The sequence below is a fragment of the Salminus brasiliensis genome, chromosome 18 (genome assembly GCF_030463535.1).
Source record: "Salminus brasiliensis chromosome 18, fSalBra1.hap2, whole genome shotgun sequence".
NCBI lineage: Eukaryota > Metazoa > Chordata > Actinopteri > Characiformes > Bryconidae > Salminus > Salminus brasiliensis.
The window spans coordinates 13,429,802-13,452,744 of record NC_132895.1 but is presented as its reverse complement, the minus strand read 5'-3'; the positions used below and the strand labels follow the sequence as shown (position 1 = coordinate 13,452,744).

The 22,943-nt window shown below is 39.2% G+C and overlaps 2 protein-coding genes across 2 annotated transcripts; both read left to right on the top strand.

Annotated features, from left to right (window-relative positions):
- Positions 1–4,770: 4,770 nt before the first annotated feature.
- ghrb (growth hormone receptor b) lies at positions 4,771–17,700 on the top strand. The gene is given in 14 exon segments (XM_072661251.1): positions 4,771–5,103; positions 6,571–6,662; positions 12,390–12,525; positions 12,740–12,918; positions 13,186–13,370; positions 13,601–13,621; positions 13,623–13,679; positions 13,681–13,744; positions 13,841–13,931; positions 14,319–14,388; positions 16,048–16,147; positions 16,150–16,224; positions 16,227–16,355; positions 16,358–17,700. Coding segments are annotated over 13 exon segments (1,749 nt in total). The 5' UTR covers positions 4,771–5,103; positions 6,571–6,580; the 3' UTR covers positions 16,918–17,700.
- Positions 17,701–17,824: 124 nt separating this feature from the next.
- Positions 17,825–21,422, top strand: LOC140538763 (coiled-coil domain-containing protein 152). The gene is made up of 8 exons (XM_072661252.1): positions 17,825–17,913; positions 18,445–18,550; positions 19,530–19,598; positions 19,705–19,769; positions 19,864–19,966; positions 20,082–20,209; positions 21,079–21,174; positions 21,297–21,422. Exons 1-8 carry the CDS (start codon positions 17,854–17,856, stop codon positions 21,420–21,422), a joined length of 753 nt encoding a protein of 250 aa, XP_072517353.1. The 5' UTR covers positions 17,825–17,853.
- Positions 21,423–22,943: the final 1,521 nt, after the last annotated feature.

Below are 22,943 nucleotides of genomic sequence, written 5' to 3'. Positions count from 1 at the left end.
ATCTAGAACAACCGAAGCTGACTATTGCAGATTAGGAGAGCACTTTTTACAAAAAAGACTGGGATTGATCCTGTTGCACTAGGAAGACAAGGGGAGGGCAGATTTAGCAGGGCGTCCACGTACAGCATGGACAAGCACACATCTCCTTTGGTCTCTACTTGAGTGTACTGGTTCGTATAGTGGTCAGTTAGAAATCAGGAATACATAAGTCAGAACTTACAAGTGTAGGCCTGCTAATTCATCTCAATGATTCTAATAGGCCGTACAGTATATTATAATGTTCTCCCAACAGTAACTAGTCTTCTGTTGACATTATAATATAACTTAATATAACTAATGTTCTCTGATATTCTGACCAAGAGTTTGAACTTTGAACAAATATTTGACCACATACACTCTCTAAGCAATTTATTAGGAACACCTGTAGACCTACAATTATCTAATCAGCCAATTCTAATGTTGCAATGCAACATGATCATTAACCATCAGAATATGGAAACAATGTGTTCTCAGTTATTTTTAACTTGTCATTATTGTTTGTGTCAGATGGGCTGATGGGAGTATCATCAGAACTACAGGCCTCCAGTGTTTACTCAGAATGGTGCAATAAGGAAAGAATATATAGTGATCAGCAGCTCTGAGATGGAAACACCTTGCTGATGAGAGAGGTCAACAGAGAATGAACAGACTGGTTTAGGCTGACATGACGGCTATAATAACTAAGACAACCACTCTGTACAATGAACTCTCTACTCTCTATGATGAGCAGAAAACCATCTCAGAATGCACAACACACCGAATCTTGAGGAGGATGGGCTAGCAGCAAAAGACCACGACTGCAGAGCTGAGGCTGCAGGGGGCACAGGCTCACCAAAACTGGACGAAGACTGTTGAAGACTGGAAAAACAAAGTTTGGTCTGAAAATCTTGATTTCTGCTGGGGCATACAGATGGTAGGATCAGAGTGTGGTGCCAACAGAAAGAACCTATGGACCCATCCTGCCTTGTGTCAACAGCCCAAGCTAGTAGACATGGTGTAAGACTTTTGGGAGCTTTAATTACCAATCAGGGTGCATCCCTTCATGGTCACAATTTATCCATATTCTAATGGCTTCTTCCAGCATGATATAGCACCATGTCACAAAGCAGATGTCAAACTGGTTTTATGAACATAACAAAGAGTTCAGTGTTCTTCAGTGGCCTTCCCATTAATTGGATCTGAATTTAATAGAACATTATTTACCAATCCTGGTCCTGGAGGCCCGCTGCCCCGCACTTTGCATTGCCTTTTCTGCTTCTAACACATATGATTGAACTAATCAGATTATTAACAGGCCAGTATTGGGTTAAAGTAAGTGTGTTAAAGCAAAAGTGTGTTAAAGCAATAAAAGCCCAAAAAGGTGCAGGCAGTGGGTCTCCAGGACCAACACCTTTAGGATGTGGAGCAGCATGGAAGTGCTCCTGAAAAATCTGCTGAAATTACATGATGCAATCTTGTTAACATGAGCAAATTGAAGGCCCTACCCAATTAGCATGGTCCTCCTAATAAAGGGTTTGGTAAGTGCACCCACACAATAGCCTATACAGTCAGCTAATTAAATGCACTGCACTAATGTGTAAATAAATATTCTAATTTCCGCCCTAATAGGAGAGCCAATCTATTAGAAATTGAACTAAAGGAAATATGTGTCTGCTCAAAGTTCGTCCCTAAAAGCTGTCAAGTGCAGAACATGCTGTTCAATACAGACTAATTATACCTGCTCAGTAGCATTGCTGAGCAGAGCGCAGTGAATCACATGTTTGCGAGCTGCACATGCCAGGGGTCAAAGATCACCTACACTGGAAAGTATGACAGCTGTAGAGCAATCTCCTCTGTGCCATACAGCTTTTTTTTTAGGAAATGGTTAAGTGGATACTGACATCAGAAGTAGTGTCTAGCACTTTTCTTTTTGACTAGGAGAGGAAAACACAGGCTTAATGTTTTTTCTCTTCATGTTTTCTAGCCTTAAAGGTTGAGACGGGAAACCAAGGACACAAAGGCTGTATTTCTCAGCAATGAAGGCTGTCTTATTTTGGCAGGTCCTTCAAATGAGGTTAAGAATTGTACTCTGTGGTTCTGAACTGGTGAATCCTTTCAGAATTTCCCTCACTTACAACTCTTTATGCACAGCATAAAACCATATGACCTAGGCGTAATTAAATGTTATGGAATGTAAATTTTAGGTAAGATTAAAATGTGTACTGCCTGCTTAGGATGTCTTTTCATTTTAACTCATTTACAGTTATTTACCTTTCTAAGTTTATACTAAGAACTAAGTTTATATCAGTGTAAAATAAAAGTTCCCCCAACTATGACAGTTTGCATTTGTGGATTGGAAGTTACACACAAATTAAACACACACACATACACACACAACTATTTTACTGTAATATACTTGTGTATTCAAAAAAAAGTATACTTTTTTATTTCAATTTATTCTGGCTTCATGTTGTCTCTATTTATTTTTGATGAGATTTTCAAATAAGTACAGTTTCTCTGTACTTTTCTCTGTCTTGTGTGTCAATCAAGCAGTGAAGAGGCGCCTTTGCATTCCAGCACTAGCAAGGTCTCTCATTCCTCAGCTGCAGCCTTGGATTTGAGACACGACTACAGTGAATCATAGCGCATTTTTGTTCTATACAGAGTAAAATCATCAGAGAGTCTTCTGGCTAGCTGAGAGTTTTGATTCTCAGTGCTTGGTGGGGATGGGAGGTAAAACATCATGTTATTATAATATAATATATAATATTATGTTTCTCTGCCCTGCTAACATGATCATAAATCAGAAATTTTAAAGGGAGGAAAAAAGCTCAGTTCAGTTGGGATTAAGTTTACAGTACTTTCAGTCTTTCACAGGAGCTTCTCTGTGATTTTATTCTGGTCTGTATGCAAGAGCTTTCCTCAGCTTTGCCGTATTTGCATGGTGTAGCGCTTTTGAGTCCCCATCCTGATGTAGTGACAGCTCACTACAGTCTTCTAGTCTGAGGTAGTGCAGTTTGTTTTTGAGGGAACAGATGTTGGAGAGAAGAGATTGTAAAAGGACTAGCAGAGACACACACACACGTCCATGCTCACTTTCCCAGTATCCAGGGATAGCCTTCCACATACTTTGGCACAAGGGAAAGCTGCTGTCACAAGGCCTAGTTTATTTTCCTCGTAGAGTCTGGTGTGGATGTGCATGATTGTCTTAGAAAACTGACTAAAAGTATAAAAAACAACAACAACAAAATGTGTAAATAGTGTAAATAAAATCAAGCCTGTTATGTTACCATTTTGAAATCAACACATTGCAAAGTTCTATTTTGGTTGTGCTAAACTCTCATTAGCTAAATACATTTTATTTTATTTTTTTTAATTGTAGGAAATCTATAAGTGGTTGCTACCTGTGTCGGATCAGGGGAAAAAAAACACAAATCCCATACGTCTCATTATGCTGTTTGTTAGCTCAGTACGCTCTCGTGCTCTGTGGTGTGCCCAGGCAATGCTAAGGCTTCTGGGAACATACAGAACAGAACAAAAAAGATGATCAATGTTAACTGACTGTCAAGATATAATTAAAGTGGAGCCCTATGGTATCGTCTAAAATGAGCCACACAAGCAACAGGTCATTCAGTGCTATGATCAGTGTGTAGTCTGAGCTAACTACTGTGCCTCGCTAATGCAAACCAGTTATTCTGCATACATCAACAGTGCTACTTTCTGGTTTCTAGTGGATTTAGAAGTGTTTGGTAAGTGAAGAACCATTGGTCTTAGTCTCAATCATTTTTAGTAAGGTGTGTGGATAGGCCAACAACAGGTTTAGCACCTACCATATTTTAGCTACTTGCTAGGAAATATGCTTACAAAGTAAAAAATAAAAAAATAAATAAAAATAAAAAAATAAACTAGCTAAATAAAATAAGAATAAAGAGAGAGGGTGCAGGTAGATATAATTATTAATAAAAAAAATATTGCTGTTAATTTGCTTTGCTAATATTTTACTTAATATAAGTAAGTACTTAAATATTATACTTACATAATATTACAATATTATACTTACAGTACTTACATATAATATTTTACTTAAATAATACTATATATATATATATACATTTACTCGTAAAATTATACAATTTTCCTGGTTTTCTCACAACACCTCCCTTCATAGTGTTTCAGGCTCCCTTCGCACGTGCTCTCTTAGCGTCACGTGTACCAGCCCTTACTATTCAGACGACAAGAGTGACGGGGGGAGTCGGGGAGAGGGCACGGGGAACTGGGGGACAGGGTATGCAATGCATCGCAAACAGGCCTGGACAAACACCCTTTGTTGCTAATTCAAGTTTTGCCTCAAAATGGACATGAGGCTGAAATCAGCTTGATTTGTGTGTTTGATCAACACACTAAAACAGCTGTTTGTGGACTAATCAATCGAATACATTTCCTACAGAAAGGGACATTAATGCCCTTTACGGTAAACAAGCAATTGTCGTGATTGATTTCCCATATCTGTAGCTGAGAGCATGCTAATTCAGATAAACGCTAATATAAAATCTATACGTCCAAGTCCACTGTATTCATAGGGAAGCCTGAACACCAATCACGTGGAACCGCAAACACGACTTCGGAAGCCAAGTGAAAGCTTGGAAAACAAGGAGCAAAAGCAGCAGCAGCAGCAGCAGCACTGCAACAGCAGGGGTGGAGACTCCTCCTCCTCCTCCTCCTCCTCCTCCTGCTCCTGCTCCTTCAGTGGAAGTGTGTGGAAATGCCTTGCGTTTGCGAAGCACCACGTTTGGACAACTTGACGCGTCGCCTGTTGGAGCGTGCTGTTTATGTCAGGAGCTTTTCTGAGTCACCGCCCGTGTTTTAGCTCGATGCTGGTGGTGTAGTATAGCTCGTTTAGGGCTGCACCCGGGCTCGTATGGAGAATCTGTCGAGGAATCAGAGCTGCATGCAGACCCTACCGAAGAGTGTGTAATATGATTGCCTAGAGCCACCCTTCCCTAAGGAATAGACGTCAAAGTTTAGAAGCTGAAAGCCTTCACTAGGTTCTTACACCAGGTGTTTTGAAGCCCACTCTTTCAGAAGGTGAGTGTTACAATTGGGCATAATTAAGCACTTCTTCAATAAACATAGTTTTGGGGAATAGTGTTTTTCACACTGTTTTTTGGAGGCCATGTAATTTATGGGCACTTTAAATAAGTGTTATTCATCCAAATAAGTAGCCAGCAGGTTCAACACAGCAACAGATTGTATGTTTTACAGTAAGCTGTGACTGACTATAATGCCTAGTGTACTGGGGCAGTCCAGGTTCACAGTAAATACCATATTTAAGCTGTATTTAAGAGCTTTTGTGTCATTTTGTGAGCTACACAGTACATATATACCAAGTGTTGAAGGACTGAGTGGCATTGAGGCCATTAAGGCCATTGAGGTTCAGATTAGTTGCTGTTGCACAATTTTACTCCAAGATAACATGCATGTTTGGGCTGAGCTTACCCAGAATGAGTGATAGCACTGAAAGGACTACGTATTATGACTGAAGGGGACTTAAGCAAACCTTTGTGGTGGGAATATTATGACATTTGGGTTTCTGTAGGATTGTTGTTTACAGCTGAATTGACCATGAGTAAGCCCCCACTCTTAGAGAGCTTCAAGTGCCTTCATGGACCGTGACAGTTACATGCACAGACACATGGAGTATGTCAGTAGGGATCCAGTAGACATGACTGAAAATGAATAAAAACCTTTTAGAAAAAATGTTGCTGTATTACACGAGGAACATTATGCCTACTGCCCTTTAAAGTCTGATTCGACATGGATTGGATATGACTGTGGAAAGTGATGCAGGATGTTATATGTCATCTATTAGATCATTTCAGGATATTTGAAATGCTGTAAATTAATAGAATTAAAAGTGAGATAGTGTAGTCTGTGTCTTTTAGAGTGGCTGGCATGTGAAGAGCTGACTCTTGCCTTATTAGTGCAGAGGGAATAGATGCAGTTCTGAGATGCTGTTTCTGAGAATGCAGCTTCCAGAAGCTGGGAACTGGAGGATGGCCAGGAAACAGATGGGATATATTTTACAAGCTCTGCACAACGCTCAGCTATTTTGCTTAAAATGAATGTCACATTTAGCAATGGCCTGTTTACTCTGTTCAATTGCTTAATGCCGTTAATGACAGATGATGGTCCCGCACATGTTAATAATGCAAATTATTTGCACAAAACTCAAACCAGGCACGTCGGTTACGTTATAAACACATCAGGGTTTTTGTCCATTTCCATTTTGTAGGCTCAGTATTTGTTAGAATTTAGGGAATCATTTGTCAGACAATCTTAATTTGTGCCAAATGTAGTCAATTAACCAAGGTATGTTTGCTAGTGTAGTTGTGCACTGGAGCTATGAGGTTGTATTTGTGTTGTTGGTTGGTAATTGATATTTATGACTAGTATAAGGACATGATAACAGGGGTATAAATGTGTACAGAGTAGGGAACATTCTTGAGATATTCCTGGTAGCTGTGTATTAATCTGTTAACCTTGTCTGCTTAGGAACTGTGTCATGGGAACCGAGCCATCCTTGTTCATCTGTCTCTTCCTTATTGTTGCCGTCACCACAGAAGGACTGCAACCCACAATGCAAGGTACTATGCAAGGGAAAGGTCCTAGTCTTGGATCTGGCCCCACTCTAGTGTTTTACACTTATACCACAACAAAGGTCATAGCGAGTATATTGTCCTTTGAGCACTGACATAAGAAACAGGATGTTTGTATTAGGAAACTCTTTCTGAACACTGAAGAGCAGTCATTACTGGTCGTGAGAACCTACATGAGAGCTCCTTCTCTCTTTGCAGAAGAAAAGCGAGAGCCTCTACAAGAACTTACATTCTCTCTCAAGTGCCACTCAGCATAGTCTGTTTAGAAGATGTCATACAACAATGTATAATTCAGTGTTAAAAATAATGCAGTAGAGTAATGCAGTATCCCCACAGATCCTTAGATCCAAGTCTCATAAAGTCTTTATGTAAGGTTTCTGACAATTATTCATGAGCTCACCAAACAATTTTAGGGTCAAATCTTAGGGTTCTAAATGGGTGTGTAAAATTGCAAGCTACATACAATTTTAATGACTAAAATGTATTTTATGGCACCTTTAAAATAAGAACTAATTATTTTTGTTTATTACTTTTGTTTATGCGTGGTTGGTGTGGCGCAACAGATATACCAGTCAGTGAGCTGTCATGCCATGTAGGAGACAGGGGTTTGATTCCCAGTCTGCCTATGCTGCGCTACACCAATAAGATTCCCTGGGCAAGACTCCGAACACTACATAGGCCCGCCTCTGTAATACGAGTAATCTTGTAAGTCACTCTGGATAAGAGCGTCAGCTAGAATGCCATAAATGTAAATGCCATCATTCTTTTTGGCATTTTTTTTTAGGAATTAAATTCCTTCATTTGGGAAAAGATACTACACAGTACCTTTTAGAGTACTGCCACTTGTCAGTGTTTGTTTTATGTTGCATTGCCTATATACAGTTGATCTTTAATTTATGTATATATTTAAAAATGAAGTAATGCACCCTGCCCTGAAAGGTACACTGTTTGATGGATCAACGTTTGTACATGCACAGGACCATTTTTCTGACAGTTGTCGAGAACAGGGTCAGAAATTGGTCTATTGTTAGTGTGTCTGGTTGTCCTTTTTTCATAATGTTGTTCTGTCTCAACTTTTACTGCAGTGTACAGTATAACCAATGACCGTGAGTAACCTGTGTTGTGAAAGTAGCGCATTTGGTTCTATGTATACATGGCTTCTGCACAGCCTTATCCTGCTTTAATTTAAAATCAAATACAAAGTTCCGTTTGACAATCAGATATTATTTTTGAATAGCGTGGTATATGGTACCTTTACAGTTATAACCCCCAAACCCAGCGCCTGGTGCTTTTCACTGATTAATCCTATAATCAAGATGTCCAGTGCATGCTGCTATTTGCTATTGCTGACTAGAATTTATCTGGAGAAAGAGAACTTTGCTTCTCATTGATATGATAAAGTGCTACATGGAAGTGCATACATGGACATGAAGATAGCCAAACAGAATGCAACTGACAACAACTGTCTGATAGCTGTGACCAGCTGAATGTACAATAGATAACAAAGCTGCTTTTTACGTGTGACTTTTTGAATCTGGCAGTTGTTCTTTACATTGTGTGAAAGTTTCATGATGAACGGACCAAAATTAGAAATGCTCCAATGCACCTGAAATATAATCTTTTTACTTTGATTTCCATTAAAAGTAAAGAGTTGTTTTCCTTCTCCTGTGAAGTTAATTTTTGGCAATTTTTAGAGCTACAGAGCTACATTTTAGAGCTACAGCGTGTTTGCAGGACAGTGACCGTATACTCTGCTCAAGTTTGTATTCAAGTTTGGGTGCATTGGTATTATTTTTATTTTTGCATTGTGTACACATAGGAAAGATTTACCTGAAGAGCTGCCCTGTGACTAAAATATTGTGGAAAACTCTGCAGGATGGGAACAGCGCAGTTCACACAGTTGTCGTGTGAACAGAATCTTTCTTTTTTCATATGTTGAACTGATTACAAAGAAATGCTGTTGAACTTCTTGATCTGGAAAATGCAGTCCTTGAAAAACATTCATCATAATTTCTGTAGCCGTTGCTTAGAGATTTTGTAATGCTTCATTCTGTACATTGGATGTTATTCTTGGATGCAGATAATTGGCCAGGAAATTACCTGGCCTTCTGATCATGGACCATTGTGCATTTAATGGAAAAGGTAGAGAGAGAGCGCGAGAGAGAAAGAGAGCTCTTGCTCTACCATAAAATTTTCTCCTCAAGTGTATGTTAGTAATACATGCTGATGTAGATTAGAATTGAACTAGACAATACACCTATCAGCTACTTCCCTAAAACCATCATCCTCTTTGTGCATTAGCAGCACTATCAGTATTATCAGCACCATCAGCACTTTGTAGTTATAAGTAATAATAGTCTATAATTACAGACTGTAGTGCATCTGTTTCTTTGCATATTTTATTAGCCTCCTTTCACCCTGTTCTTCAGTGATCAGGACCTCACAGGACCACCACAGAAGTGCGTTATTTGTGCACTGGGTCGTTCTCAGCACTGCAGTGACATTAACTTGGTGTGGGTGTGTTTGTGTGGGTCGTGCTGGTATGAGTGAATCAGACACAGCAGTGCTGCGGGAGTTTTTAAACACTGCATCCACTCACTGTCCCCTCTGTTAGACACCCAGTTAACCTACTTAGTTACTCCACCTTGTAGATTTATTTTTTTATTTTTTTTATTTTTTTAAAGTATTTGTCACTGTACAGTGTACAGCGAAATGTGTCCTCCGCATTTAACCCATCTGGTAGTGAACACACACTCACACACACACATGTGTTAGGGGCAGTGAGTACAGACACACACCCAGAGCGGTGGGCAGCCAACTCCAGCGCCCGGGAGCAGAGAGGGTAAAGGGCCTTGCTCAAGGGCCCAACAGTGGCAGCTTGCCGAGCCCGGGAATCGAACCCACAACCCTGTTATCGATATCCCGGTGCTCTAACCGCTGAGCCACCACTGCCCCACCAAAGCTGGCAACTGCTGCATTGGCCGGGAATCGGACCCGGGTCTCCCGCGTGGCAGGCAAGAATTCTACACTGAACCACCAATGCTTACAATGTTAAGTCAGAGACAGAAGCTCATCTGTCGCTGCACTGTTTGTGTTGGTCATCCTCTAGTCCTTCATCAGTGGTCACAGGACGGTGCCCACAGGACGCTGTTGGATGGATAGTTCTGATTGGTGGACTATTCTCAGTCCATCAGTGACACTGAGGTGTTTTAAAACTCCAGCAACACTGCTGCTTCTGATCCACTCGTACCAGCGCAACACACACTAACACGCCACCACCATGTCAATGTCACTGCAATGCTGAGGATGATCCACTTTTCTAATTATACCTGCTCTGCGGTGGTCCTGTGGCCTCCTGACCGTTGAAGAACATGATGAAAGGTGAAAGGAGGCTAACAAAGTATGCAGAGAAATGGAAGGTTACAGTTTGTAATTATAGAACTACAAAAAAACACAAAAATACAAGAAATGGTGATTTGCTGAATGTGAATAATTTCCAAAACATATAAGCTCATTATTAATTGTGGTGTTTATCCAGTACCTGATTTGGGAGATTGTTAAGGTAAATTTAGGTGTGCTGCTAGGGATGGCTGGGGGCATTGAGGAGAAATCTGTAACTTTGCTCCTAAGATAAGATATATATACACACACACATACACACACCCACACATATATAATACCTGCTATTGCATATACTTTATAGCATGGTATAAAGTACCTACTACAGCAGAGACTTAGTAAGAGTGGCCTTGTACATTACCACACCTCAGTTTACCAATTTTTTCATTGTTGCAGCCAATAAAAAAAACATCTGACAACAAGAAAAGAAGAAAAAAGCTGGAATTTTGTAGATATATTTTTATTGTTTTTAAAAACAAGACATTGACGCACCACAATGAGAATTGAATTAATACAAGTCTTTATATGGATATATATGGATAATAATAACTGTAATTCCCAATGTGATCATTCTAGTTTAGACATTAAACATTTTAAAAAGGGGGTAAAACATATCTTGAAAAGCTGCCTTCACTGATTCTCACATTTGTGGCATCTTATTTACAAATCAATTACAGTAAAGTATCGTTTTTTTTCCCTTCTTCTGTAATGTTTCCGTTTTAGATATACAAAGTTTTTTGTCTGACAGCTACAATATCGTATCAGTGTGTCTGCTCAATCTGTCCCCTGCAGGCCTCTCAGAGAAACGTCAGCTTTAGGAGTTGATAAACAGGATATTAATATTTTGGTTCCCAGCCAAAATGTAGCCACTGCTTGCTGCATGCTCACACCCTATCCTCAGCTCCCCTGTTTCATACTCCTCTCCCTATAATGTGGAATAGCTTAAAGAGTTAACCATTACCAGGTTTGGCATATCAGAAATTTTTGTCTTGGCTGTTGTCATCTTGGTTTCCAGGTCATAAACACTGTAATTATGTTCTTTTAAAACTAAAAGACAAACATATATATGAACACAACAAGAAGGTAAATTCTGATGTACTCTGCAAGTGTATAAAGAAGTTAGCAGTGTTTAATCGAAAAGTCATGTTAAATGCTATAGATTGCGTCAGGTTGACTTAATCAGGGATGATCTAAAATAATAATAACTGCATTTAAAAGGATTCCTTTAGGGAGTTCGGGGGAGGGTTTTCTGAGAATGCTTTGGCAGAAACCCCACACTGCCACTCGAATGCTCTTCTTACACATGAAACATACAGCAAGCTCTTCCAGGAAAGCATAACCGATGGCCTCACAGGCTACGGTACAACTAGGCTTTATGTTACCTCCTGTTAGTCCTACAGTGGAAATAAGAGCAAAGGACATCGTCTGCTTTCTGAAAACCTGCTTTTAATGCCATAACGTTAGCACTATTATTAATACTTGATGTATAATTTAGGCACAATTTATACACAAAATATTAACTAAACAACTACTCCCACATTATTGACTGTTCATCTCCTGATTCAGACATTCACCTTGAATTAACCGCTTTTATAGTTTTAACAGTTATTAGTATGTTTTCATTTTATACAAACTACAAAAATAAAAAGATCTGTTTATCACAAAAAGCTTTTTGATTTTTTTTAACAGGTATAGATATGACAAGTTAGTAATGCACACTGATAACAGAATTATAAGGCAGTTTTAAAAGACAATTATTTAATAACAATAAACATTTATCAGCATCAGACCAATGAATAAATATGACTGATTATTCAAACCGATATTTGATGTGTTTGTATTTGTGAAACATATACAACATATACATATACAGGTGATCCTGGACTACTGTAATGTAGTGTTTCTTTTACTCATTTATTTTATTTTTTACTTCTTTGCATTTGTTAAAAAAACAATGTAAATTTTATGTAGTGCTAATCCAGGGGCATTTATCCCCACATTTGTACATTTTATCAAATATGTATATAGATAAATATGTATAAACACTGGCAAAATGACATTATTCTATGGAAGAGCATCAAAGCAGTACTGCTTATGTTCAGCTACTGATCATCAACTTTAAATCTTTAAAAGGTTTCACACACACACACACACACACACACACACACACACACACACCACAAAAAATGTTTCTGCTCAAATTACCCTTTGTATCACCTTTATTTCATATATAGCTTTTCTCCAAAAGATCTCATTCTATCAATTACAGAAGTAAAGTTGCTGCCTCAGTAACAAGTATATTTTTGTGTTTAACAGGCCAGAGTGCACTCGGTCCTCATCTTACTGGCTGCTTTTCCCGGGAGCTGATGACATTTCGTTGCCATTGGGATGCTGGTACTTTCCAGAACCTCACAGAGCCAGGGGATCTGAGGCTTTTCTACATGTTGAAGATGTAATGTCACTCTTGCAATGCCTGTTCCTGCACTTAAAGCATTTCACAGCTGATATTAGGCATCAAAAGAGTTACAATACATGACACTTTTGTTTTTTTAACGCTAACCCCATTCATCTTGCACAGTAGTGCCCTGTTTGATCAAATATGTGTTCATTTTTTGCTTTTGGCTGTGATGCATGTTTGTCATTCTTTGATTCTGTTCCCCATGCAGGGACTCAAAGATAGGTGAAGAAAAATGGAAAGAATGTCCAAGTTACAATTCCACAAGAGAAAACGAGTGCTTCTTTGACACCGTCCATACTGTTATCTGGTTCTCTTACGTCATTCAGCTGCGCTCGCGGACCCAAGATGTGGTTTATGATGAAATGATCTTCAACGTGGAAGATATTGGTATGGCAAGATCAAGTGCAGATATATTTATCTGTATTGGCAAGATCTCATAGCTGACAGCCAAGCATCTTAAAATTTTCTTCACAGCAGTGATAGATGGACAGGATTACTTTACTTTGGGATACATGTCAGGAAGATCTCTTTGAAGCATGGTAATAGGCATGGCTGGATGTATCCTAATAATCATGTTAGCTTTTATCCCTAGATAGACGTCTGGTGCCTGGTGTAGCTAATGGTGTACTCACAAAATGCTACTTGTTCTTCCAGTATTTCCAGACCCACCTGAAGGGCTGAACTGGACCCTACTGGGTATGGCCCCAACTGGCTTAATTTATGATGTGGTAGTGAGCTGGGACCCACCAGCCTCAGCAGCAGACAATGTAAAGATGGGATGGATGTCGCTTCGGTATGAGACGCAGTACAGAGAGAAGGGTTCAGAGCAGTGGAAATCTGTGAGTCTGAAAATACTGTTAATTTTACAGTGAAAATGTAATTTGTCAAAGTGAATAAAAACTTTATGTAAGGGGCTATGTTCCTTAAATGATTTGCACTAGTTTGATTGGCTTATTTATGTCTGATGTAATTAGATTAAATGTAATGACAGTCTTTTGTCATACTTCTTCAGTGAGTCCAGATACACACTTCCTATGTCAGTATTTCGGCTATGTTTCTTCTCTTCCAGATGGACAATGGGAAAGACACCCCAGGCTTATGTCTATGGTCTTAACACTAGTACTGAATATGAAGTCAGGGTGAGGTCCCAAAATGCGAGGCTACAACTTTGGCGAATTTAGTGACTCCATCTTCATACTTGTTTACAGAGAAGGTAATATTAAGGCTAAATGTTGAACTGAAAAAAAGGTAGAATAGCATAATGTATTTAAAAAAATAAACCTTTAATTAACTTTTCTTTTCATTTTAGAATCACGCGTCGCTGTACCTGCTGTGTTAGTCTTTGCTGTTGTTGGTATCGGAATCATCTTGATGCTGGTTGTCGTTTCACGTCAACAGAAGTAAGTGTTTCTATGATCTGTGTCAAACCTTGATTATTCAGCCAAGCAATTTATTGATGTTGTTCAGCATGGCACAAGATGTATGTGGTGGGCAGTAAGACTACATTGACATTATCATGAAACATCACATCACATTATGTCAGAGAATGCCTTTTTAAACATATTGCCTGTTTCTGTTTCAGTACAGAGAGCACATAAGTAGTCCAACATCCTTGGATATTGCTGTGGATATTAAGTGTGTGAAATGAATAAAAATCATGGTATTCAGTTTTTGTGATGTTATATGTCTGATGCAGCTTCAAATACAGCTGCAAAAGGCACTTGGGCTCTGCCACAAGAAAACTTTCTGTGGTTAAGATTTCATTTTCTCTGTTCATTGTTTTTCAGACTTATGGTGATTTTCTTGCCTCCTGTTCCTGGACCAAAAATCAAAGGAATTGACCCAGTTCTCCTACAGGTATTAATTCTAGGGCTGCAACTAACGTCTGTTTCCATAATTGATGAATTGGTCCATTATGATTGATATGTCCAAGCATGCATGCCAAAGTACACTTATGGCTGGCTGATTCTACAAGAACTTTGCAATTCTAATTAAACTATTTTACGTCTAATGATAAATAAATAATTTGTGTGGTCTGTAACGGACAAGTAGACATCAAATCTGACAACAGCAGCACGTCCATCGGCCACAACAGACACAAAACAGTCCTGAGGCAGCTCATTAAATAACCTTCCACATCAAAACACAGAAATGGGGTTTTCAGAACTTTACCCTAGAGAGTATTAAAAGCTCTGTTTTCAGTGATGTAAGCATAGTTGTTGTGGGTTTGGACATTAGAAATTACAACTGTTTTATGTGTCTGTGTTGGCGTGCAAGTCTGTCAGCTCTTCTAACCTTTAAGTAGCCCCTCAGTTTAGATTGAAATGCAGCTCATCCCTTCAGCTAACGGTGTTTGTGTTTGCTAAACTAAAACACAGCTGAAAAGCCAACCGTGATGCGCTATGTTTAACTCTTTTAGTATACTACTCTAGTAGTATAGTTTAACTGCGATTGTAGCATCAGGATGTCCTCTAGGTCAGTGATTCCCAAACCTTGACCTTGACCCTCTGCATTTTAGTAGTTTCCTGCTCTTATATACCACCTTTCACTCAGAAAGGGTTTGTTAATGACCTCTTCAGCTGGATCAGATGTGTTTGGAGTAGGAGTAAACACTAAAATGTGTAGGGCTGGGGGTTCTCCAGGACCAGGGTTGGGAACAGCTGCTCTAGACGGGACAGTCATGCTGCTGCACCACGCTCAGTTTTATACATCTTTCAGCAAACCTTTTAAGTGTTGATAGTGTTTTCATATTTTAGACTTTTTTTAGTTGGGCGCAGTAGTCTCTGCCTTCGCAAAAAAAACGTGATGTAAATGGGAAGGGAAAACGTCATCTAGGCCACCTTGAGCAATATTATACCAGAGGGAGTGCTCTAACGTGAGATACTGGCACTGGTGTATTGCAGTCACTGGCACAAGGCCAATATAAGTGCCATATCTCACATTATAGCACAAACATCATGTGCATTATTATGATTAAACCACAGTTATGATTCATTTTAATGAGAAGGGGGACAGAAAAAAATTATTTAGCCACACTTCTGATGGATATTGATCTGTTTTAAACCAAGAGTGTATGTGTTTATGTGCAGTTTGGGACACCATGTGTGTAACAGCATTAAATCATTAGCATTCAGCTTTCAGCTTTATAATAAATAAAATATTTATTTAGTTTTATATTTTATGGACAGTGTTTTTTGTCTTGAAAGCCCGGGCGGCATTGCTAGGTTACTGGAGAAGTAGTACTTGGAAGAGCTATGGTCAGGGTTCCATTATTGTGCAATATTGGCACTCCCAGAACATCGCTCAGCCTGTCACATTGCAGGGTATACTGTGGTACAATAACAGTTGATATAATAATAATGTGGTATAATAGTAAACAGTTTTTTAGATTATTTTTAGTTTATTCATTTTGCAGCCCTTAAAAAAATCAATTTTGATAATTTGTCACATATTAATCAGTATTCTGACCAACAAAGTCAAGTTTGTTGACAATTTCTATGTCTTTGTGTTCAAAAGAAGGGTCAGCTGACTGAGTTCACATCAATCCTGGGCACTCACCCAGCCCTTCGACCAGAACTGTACAGTAATGACCCGTGGGTGGAGTTTATAGAAGTGGACATGACGAACCAAACGAAACGCTGGAATGCTTTGAGACACCGCTCCTCCTTGGCGAATCCCATGTCTCCGACTCCCCACCATGTCCAGCAGTTTCCGGGACGACGACTCCGGCCGTGCCAGCTGCTGTGATCCCGACCTTTCTGATCATGATCATACAGATGTTCAACAGCCTTCAACCAGTGGCCATGAAAGTTTTCACACCCTGGCTCTGCTAATTCAGGACCTGCTCAGGAACCTGCTTGGCCTGCCACCTTGTACTCTCAAGTGACTGATGTTACACCACGTGGCGAGGTAGTGCTGTCTCCAGAGAAACACAATCTGAGTGACTGCTGCAGTAATCAAGATAAAGCTCGTAAGAATGAGGAGAACAAAAAGGGAAAGAAGCCCCTGATGATGGTGTTCCCTGATGAAAGAGGTTACACTTCAGAGTTGGACACCAGTAAAATGGGTGCACAGCTCTCAGCTAGAGGACACAGTGAGCCAGCTGAAGAAGAGAGATGCTCTTCTGCAGAGCAAAGACTGAATCCTTTACAAGATTATCAGAAAAACATTGTTGACTTGGAGAGAACACCGGTTTCCTCCCCTTTTCCGATCCTTACAATACCAGCTCCTCCAGAATACACCATGGTTGATGGAGTTGACTGGAAAAACAGCCTTCTTTTGAAACCAAACAACCCATCATCCCCTCCCCTTGCTGTTGTGAAATCTCTTCCAACTCCTGGGGGATATCTAACACCAGACCTGCTACAAAGCATTTCTCCAAAATAAATTTAAAGATGCCTGTGCCAAGAATGCCTCGAGATGGGTTTTGGAGCGGGATTGTATTTGTCGTTAGGGTTGCTGGACATTGTTAGCCAACACCAAACAAGCTGTGTGTGTGTGTGTGGGTGTTCAAATAACCGGGCCAAAAAGTGCTTGGTGTGGGAACTAAGCAGACTTTTCATCTGGAATGGTCCTGCTCAAACGTCTTGGCAAGCTGCACCTGATAATGTGATAAAGCTGGTTGGGTGATATTCCAATTACCATACATCATATATGTACTGCATTTATTATTATTATTATTATTATTATTATTGGTTACCACATCCTTAACATAACAGCTAATGCCTTACTCTTGACAATGAATGCTGTGGCAGTGGAATTGTATGGGACTTTGTCTTAAAGCAGAACTTTTAATTCCTTGTTCAATTCTGTATTCATTTCCTAATTTCATTTTCTAATGAAATATTATATGATTTTTGATTTTGCAATCTGTTTTGATCTTCAATTTAGGTATTGTTTTCGTTAGTAAGCTTAACCGATTTCCATGGAAGTAGAGATTGAGCTCATCTTCTGAAGGATGCTATCGTTGCAGTTTATGCAGCAAACCTTTGGGGCATAAATGTAATATTCCCCTTTTTGTTAATATCTTCGCTGCTCGGTGCCTTTTAGCCTTGGAAAGTAGACTTGTGCAAAATGAGGAAATGTTAATGGGGTTCTTCTGCACGTGATTTGTTGCTATGTACATAAATATATCTTTATTTTGTAATAATAAAACATCAGTAAATAAAAGCGAGTATATTCTGATTTCTCTCCTCCTCGTCACCACAGCTCTGAGCCCAGGCAGGAGACGCCAGGGGCTCGCGGACCGCTCCGTTCGGTTTGTAGCTAGCTAGTGCTAACGAGCTCAGCTAACTCAAACAGGGCTGAGCTCCCGGTCAGAAAATGAAGAAAACGGCTGTGAACCTGGATAAACTTGTCCAGGATTTTAACCTTCTGGAGCAAGTACATCACCTGCAAACAAAACCAGTAGTTACAAAAAATGGAGACCAGCTATAACAGCAGGAGTTCATAGACTAGTCAGGGGAGCCAGGTTTGGTTAGCAAGCCCAGGCGACCGACCCGAATGAACTAGCTAGTAATGCTGCCTTCAAGAGCACTGAAATACACCACAAGATCCGTGTTTACTAGCTAGTGAGAGTTGGGAGCGTGTCAAAAACGCTTGTATTTACATTTTAATAATAAAAAAAGTACATTTTAGTTATTTAGGACTGGCACATACGTAAATATACGTAAAAGATACCGATAAACTGGGTAAAACTCATACACGGCTCTTTAATTTGTTGCAGCAATGCTGAATGTAATGCTCTTTTTTTGGAGCCAGATATTAACAAACAAAAATGTATAGCTAGCTATATTTTTCCAGGGCTTTTGACCAAAAATCACGTCGTATACGAGCTCCAAACGCAGGAGGACTTGAACTTCAGAAGAGGACTTGAACACTGCATTAATCCCCATGTTTTTCTCTGTTTGCAAGAAAATAACGGAGTTAAAAGGGACAAATAACATCCTTGAAATAAAGTTAGATGAAATCAACAGGATTTTGAAGTTTTCCCAGAACAAGGAAAGGCATATGACTGAAGGTGAGATTAGCTGATTAGTATCTCACCACGTGCTGCTGATGGCTGCCTGACCCACACAGCCACGTTGTGTCCCTCCACGTTATATTCCACTCATAGGTTCCTCTTAGATTTGATTTATTAATGTTAAGTGTAATTTGCTTTTTTTTCCTCCAAGCTTGCCTGAGTAGAATTGAAGATAAATATCAATCAAATCACATTGGTCAGATATTTTTCAAATCTATAGAAAATAGCTAGCTACTGTATGGGGTACAACCAAGGTTTAGTTAGAGCAAATGTCATAACTTTAGACCAGTAGTCACAGGCTACCATGCATTTTACAGTTTTCTCTGCCCACATCTAACCCGACTGACCAGCAAATCAGTTTAGCAGGAAATCTCCAAACTGTGCAGGTCAGAGATTGCTACTTTAGGGCCAATCAAAACAGATTTTTGGGATTGTGCCTAATGTTTTAGCTGTTAGACATGAATGGGTAAAGAAGCCAAACACTCTGGCATTGCAATGTATATGAAAACACAGCACAGTACACCTAACTGAAGCTCATGGTCTTTGTCCCCCTCTACTGGTAGCTAGTGCATATAACACTAGGGTGGCAAATTTAAAAAGCAGCCACTTTAGTCCTTTGTAGAGAAGACTAGAAGAAGGGGCACTTCTGCTATACTTGTAGACAATTTTACAGTAATACTTAAATATACTTCTCTTTTTATGATTATTATTATTTTACTTATAATCAAAAAATACTATGTGCAATACCCCCCCAACATGTGCAATTAAGAGTCATTTGCTGTAAATAATATTATTGCCTTTTTAATTCTTATTTATATTGTGTGTACATAGTGTAAATTATTTATCTACATTTTTGTAACTGAGTGTCTTGCTATCCTTTCTGCTGTGACACTGAGAATTTCCCCACTGAGGGACTAATAAAGGATTATCTTATGTTATCTTATCTTATCTTATCATACCAAAACTTCATGGGTAGAAAGAGATGGCCTGCTGGACACAATCAAATGCCTTCAGCACAACTTACAACAGCAGTGTGAACTTCGAGGTAAGAGTTCTTGTTATCTGCTTTTCAACTAAAAAGTGCATTCATCCTTTTTAACATAGTGCATGTATCCTGACATGCTGATATGTGCTTTATTACCGTTAACTAGTTGAAAATGAAAAGCTGAAAAGTGCTGTTATTGATATGAAGAAACAAATTGAAGCACAAGTGGAGGTGAGTTGGAGCATCTAAAATGTAATTGGATTAACCAAAATCTATATAATGATAATACATAAGTACTTTGTGTGATTTGTCTCATTTAATGTAGGAAAGGAAAGTGTGTATTCAGTGTCTGGAGACAGAGATGAAAGCCCTGCAAGAGCAACACCAAAGGATGATGGATGAGTGTGCTAAAGAGACACAGAAGAAACGTGAGTGCCAATAGGCATGAGCTTTAGCTTAGCTTTAGCTTTTTTTTAATTAAAAAAGTACACTATATTGAGGATCTGCTGGGTGTCTTTTTAACATGTTACTTTGCTTTAAAAGTGGAGTCTAAAGATGTTGAACTTAAAGAGGCTCTGGACAGAAAGGAAAGCACTTTGGAAGAGATGAGAAGGAACATGAAGGATCAGAAAAAAGAGAAGCAAAGTGAAATCATTAAGCTACAAATGGAGGTACATCCAGAGTAGTTTGCTAAGTTTACTAACAGCAAAGAGGGAATAGAGGCAGATATTTGCATTTATAAAGCTTGGAATTTTATTCAACTGCCCTAATTACAATTGGTGATGTGCCTCAGGTCTGTTTGCTAATGAATATCTGAGACCTTGTTAAAAACAATCTGAGCGCAGTCTGCACTGAAAGTTGCTGAAAACCTTGTTTTATGGTTACCTGCTGAATGTCACACCACCAGGCATCTCACTAAAGCTGCAAATGACCAGGGTTGCATTTCCTAGAATCCCTCTGAAACCCACATGACTCACTGAGCCAATAGTGAACTGTTCCCACGCTCAGCATACTTACCTTGCTCACTTGTACTTCATTTGGCCTTTGTATAAATGCCTGTTTGGTTCCTTCATTGAAAAGAATTAGCGTTGCTTAGCCTTGACATACTAGGGTTCATCCTGGTTTTGCCAGTTCATGCTGTTTTTGGATGGCATCTCCTTTTTAATTTTGGTTTCCAGTTTGTGTCTGTTTACATTTAGACTATCACCTGTTTTTCTTTCTCAACTTTTCTCTTGTTTATTGTCTCATGTTTTGGTTATGGCTCTTCAAGGTTTTGACCTGTCCTGGTTTGCTTACTCATTTTTTCTGTTGCCCTTCAATCATTAAGCGTTGTTCCTTATTGTTCCTTGAAAATGCATTTGAAATTATCTTGATAACTTAAGGTCACTGGTTCATGGTCAGTCCCTTGTCCCTCATACAGTACATTACATTGTTGTAATCTGTTTAAAAAATAAAAAGGCAATGAACATTAAAATTAAACTTGACAGGCTGAAACAAACAAATTTATTAATGCTGATTTTGTTTTTATTATGCTTTGAAGTTCAGTGCTAAGCTTGCAAGGGCTCAGAGCGTGATGGTCACTAACCAACAGCAGCCGCAGGGCTCTGGACACCTCGCTCAGAACATCTTTAAAAGGGTGAGTTGAACTGCAGTGTGCTGTATGGCACTGTACTACATTATTACAGTGAATATGTGAATGAGCATGTGTGGTTATTTTTGTATCAGTGAATGTGTGACTGTTTTCTGTTGGTTTTTTAGAAGTTACAGTTTCTACAGGAGGAGAAGAACAAGGAAATTGAAGCTCTGCGTCAAAGAGTAAAGGAACTGGAGCAGCAGAATCTGCAGGGTTTATCTGAGTCACGTCTGAAGAGGAGAAAGATGTAATGGGCTTTCCAGTTGTCTTACTGCAGCCTGTGAAGGATCATATATTTATTCATTTATTTATTCATTGCTACAGTTCAACGAAAAACATCTTTATTCATTTTTGTCCATTTTTAGTTTTCTCCTTGATTTAAACCCTGTAGCTGTTCTGTACCCTTTGTGAATACTTCTGGGTGCATTTTTGCCTTTCCTTGCAAAGTCACCATTTTTGAGATACATTGGACAGCGACAGTACATACATAATAAGTACCTAATGTTCTGTAATACAATGTTTGTCTACTCTGTTTAAAGTTCAAACTGTAGTGATTGCTGTGTATAAGCAGAGGCCTTGCAGAGGTCAGTGAAGGACAACAAAGGACTTTGGAGCTTGGGTTCATCACAAATAAACACAGCCACCGAAAGCCTGTAATCTCATCATTACAAACACCTTGCAGTTCTACGCCTCCTCCATACACACATGCACACAATCACACAAACAAAGCGTTAAGTAAGTAGTATTAGAAACCTGGACAGCATTTTGAGGATTTAACTGCATCAAGATGTTTCTTTATCTGGGTTTCTGTTGAAAACCTCCAATTGCAACCCTCCTAACATGAAGCACTACATACATGGCTAGAACATACTGAATATTTATAAAAGAACAAGAACCTTATTACATGTTCCCACCCAACTTTGAAGAATTGTACAGATCATTTGGATATCATGCACATGTTCCTTCAGTGTTCACATCAGAAGAACTGTACACACCTGAACATGCTGGAATGTGCCGCCCACAAGACTCATGAAGCTAAGTATAATCGCGTTATCTGCTGATGTCTTCTGTGTGTCAAAGAGGGGCCGCACTAATCTTATTTAGTAGTTACATAATGTCTGATCTGTCCCTGTACCTGGAGTACACATTAAAGATCAATCCCATTAAGCACACGAGTGGCTTTAGAGTCCACTAGACTGGCTGCCCAAACATTAAGAACATCTTGTTGTTCATGACATAAAATGTATGTAGCCTATAAAAATCTAAGTGATGGTTGAGTGTGTTTGTCATTTCATCTCATTCTGTCTTTTCTGCTTCAGAGGCCTCGCACTAAAATTGAGGAGGATTAAGGTCTGCCTAAATAAAGCTGAGAGATTAAGGTACATGACACCAGCATAATCCCCCCTTCGATACAGTGGGAGGGAGTTGCGTAGGATGCATGTGGGATCTTCCCAGGAGTTTAGTGTGGAACACCTTAGAAGTCAACAGAATGAAAGAGAGGACAACAAGGAAGGCTTTGAAAAATGTTAACTGATGAAGATGTGGAAGGCCCTGGCTCTGTTACGACTGGAAGAAGAGCCATACCTTAATCTAAACTCCAAAGCATAATAGGTAAGAAACAATGAAGATGCATCAACAGTTCATTAATGCATTTTTGTGTTAATCCTGTTAAACAATAGCTAAAACTATTGTTTTTGCCAACATGTCGCTGTTGGAGTGGATTGAGTACAATGAAATGAATAGATTTAAAACACACCAGTGGCAATGTTCAC

Bases quoted from the DNA above. Each gene is read 5' to 3' on its own strand.
- LOC140538763 (XM_072661252.1), top strand. From the start codon at position 17,854: ATGAAGAAAACGGCTGTGAACCTGGATAAACTTGTCCAGGATTTTAAC. The intron at 17,914-18,444 runs GTACATCACCTG...TCTGTTTGCAAG, and splicing joins ATTTTAACCTTCTGGAGCAA to AAAATAACGGAGTTAAAAGG. The intron at 21,175-21,296 runs GTGAGTTGAACT...TTGGTTTTTTAG, and splicing joins CTCAGAACATCTTTAAAAGG to AAGTTACAGTTTCTACAGGA.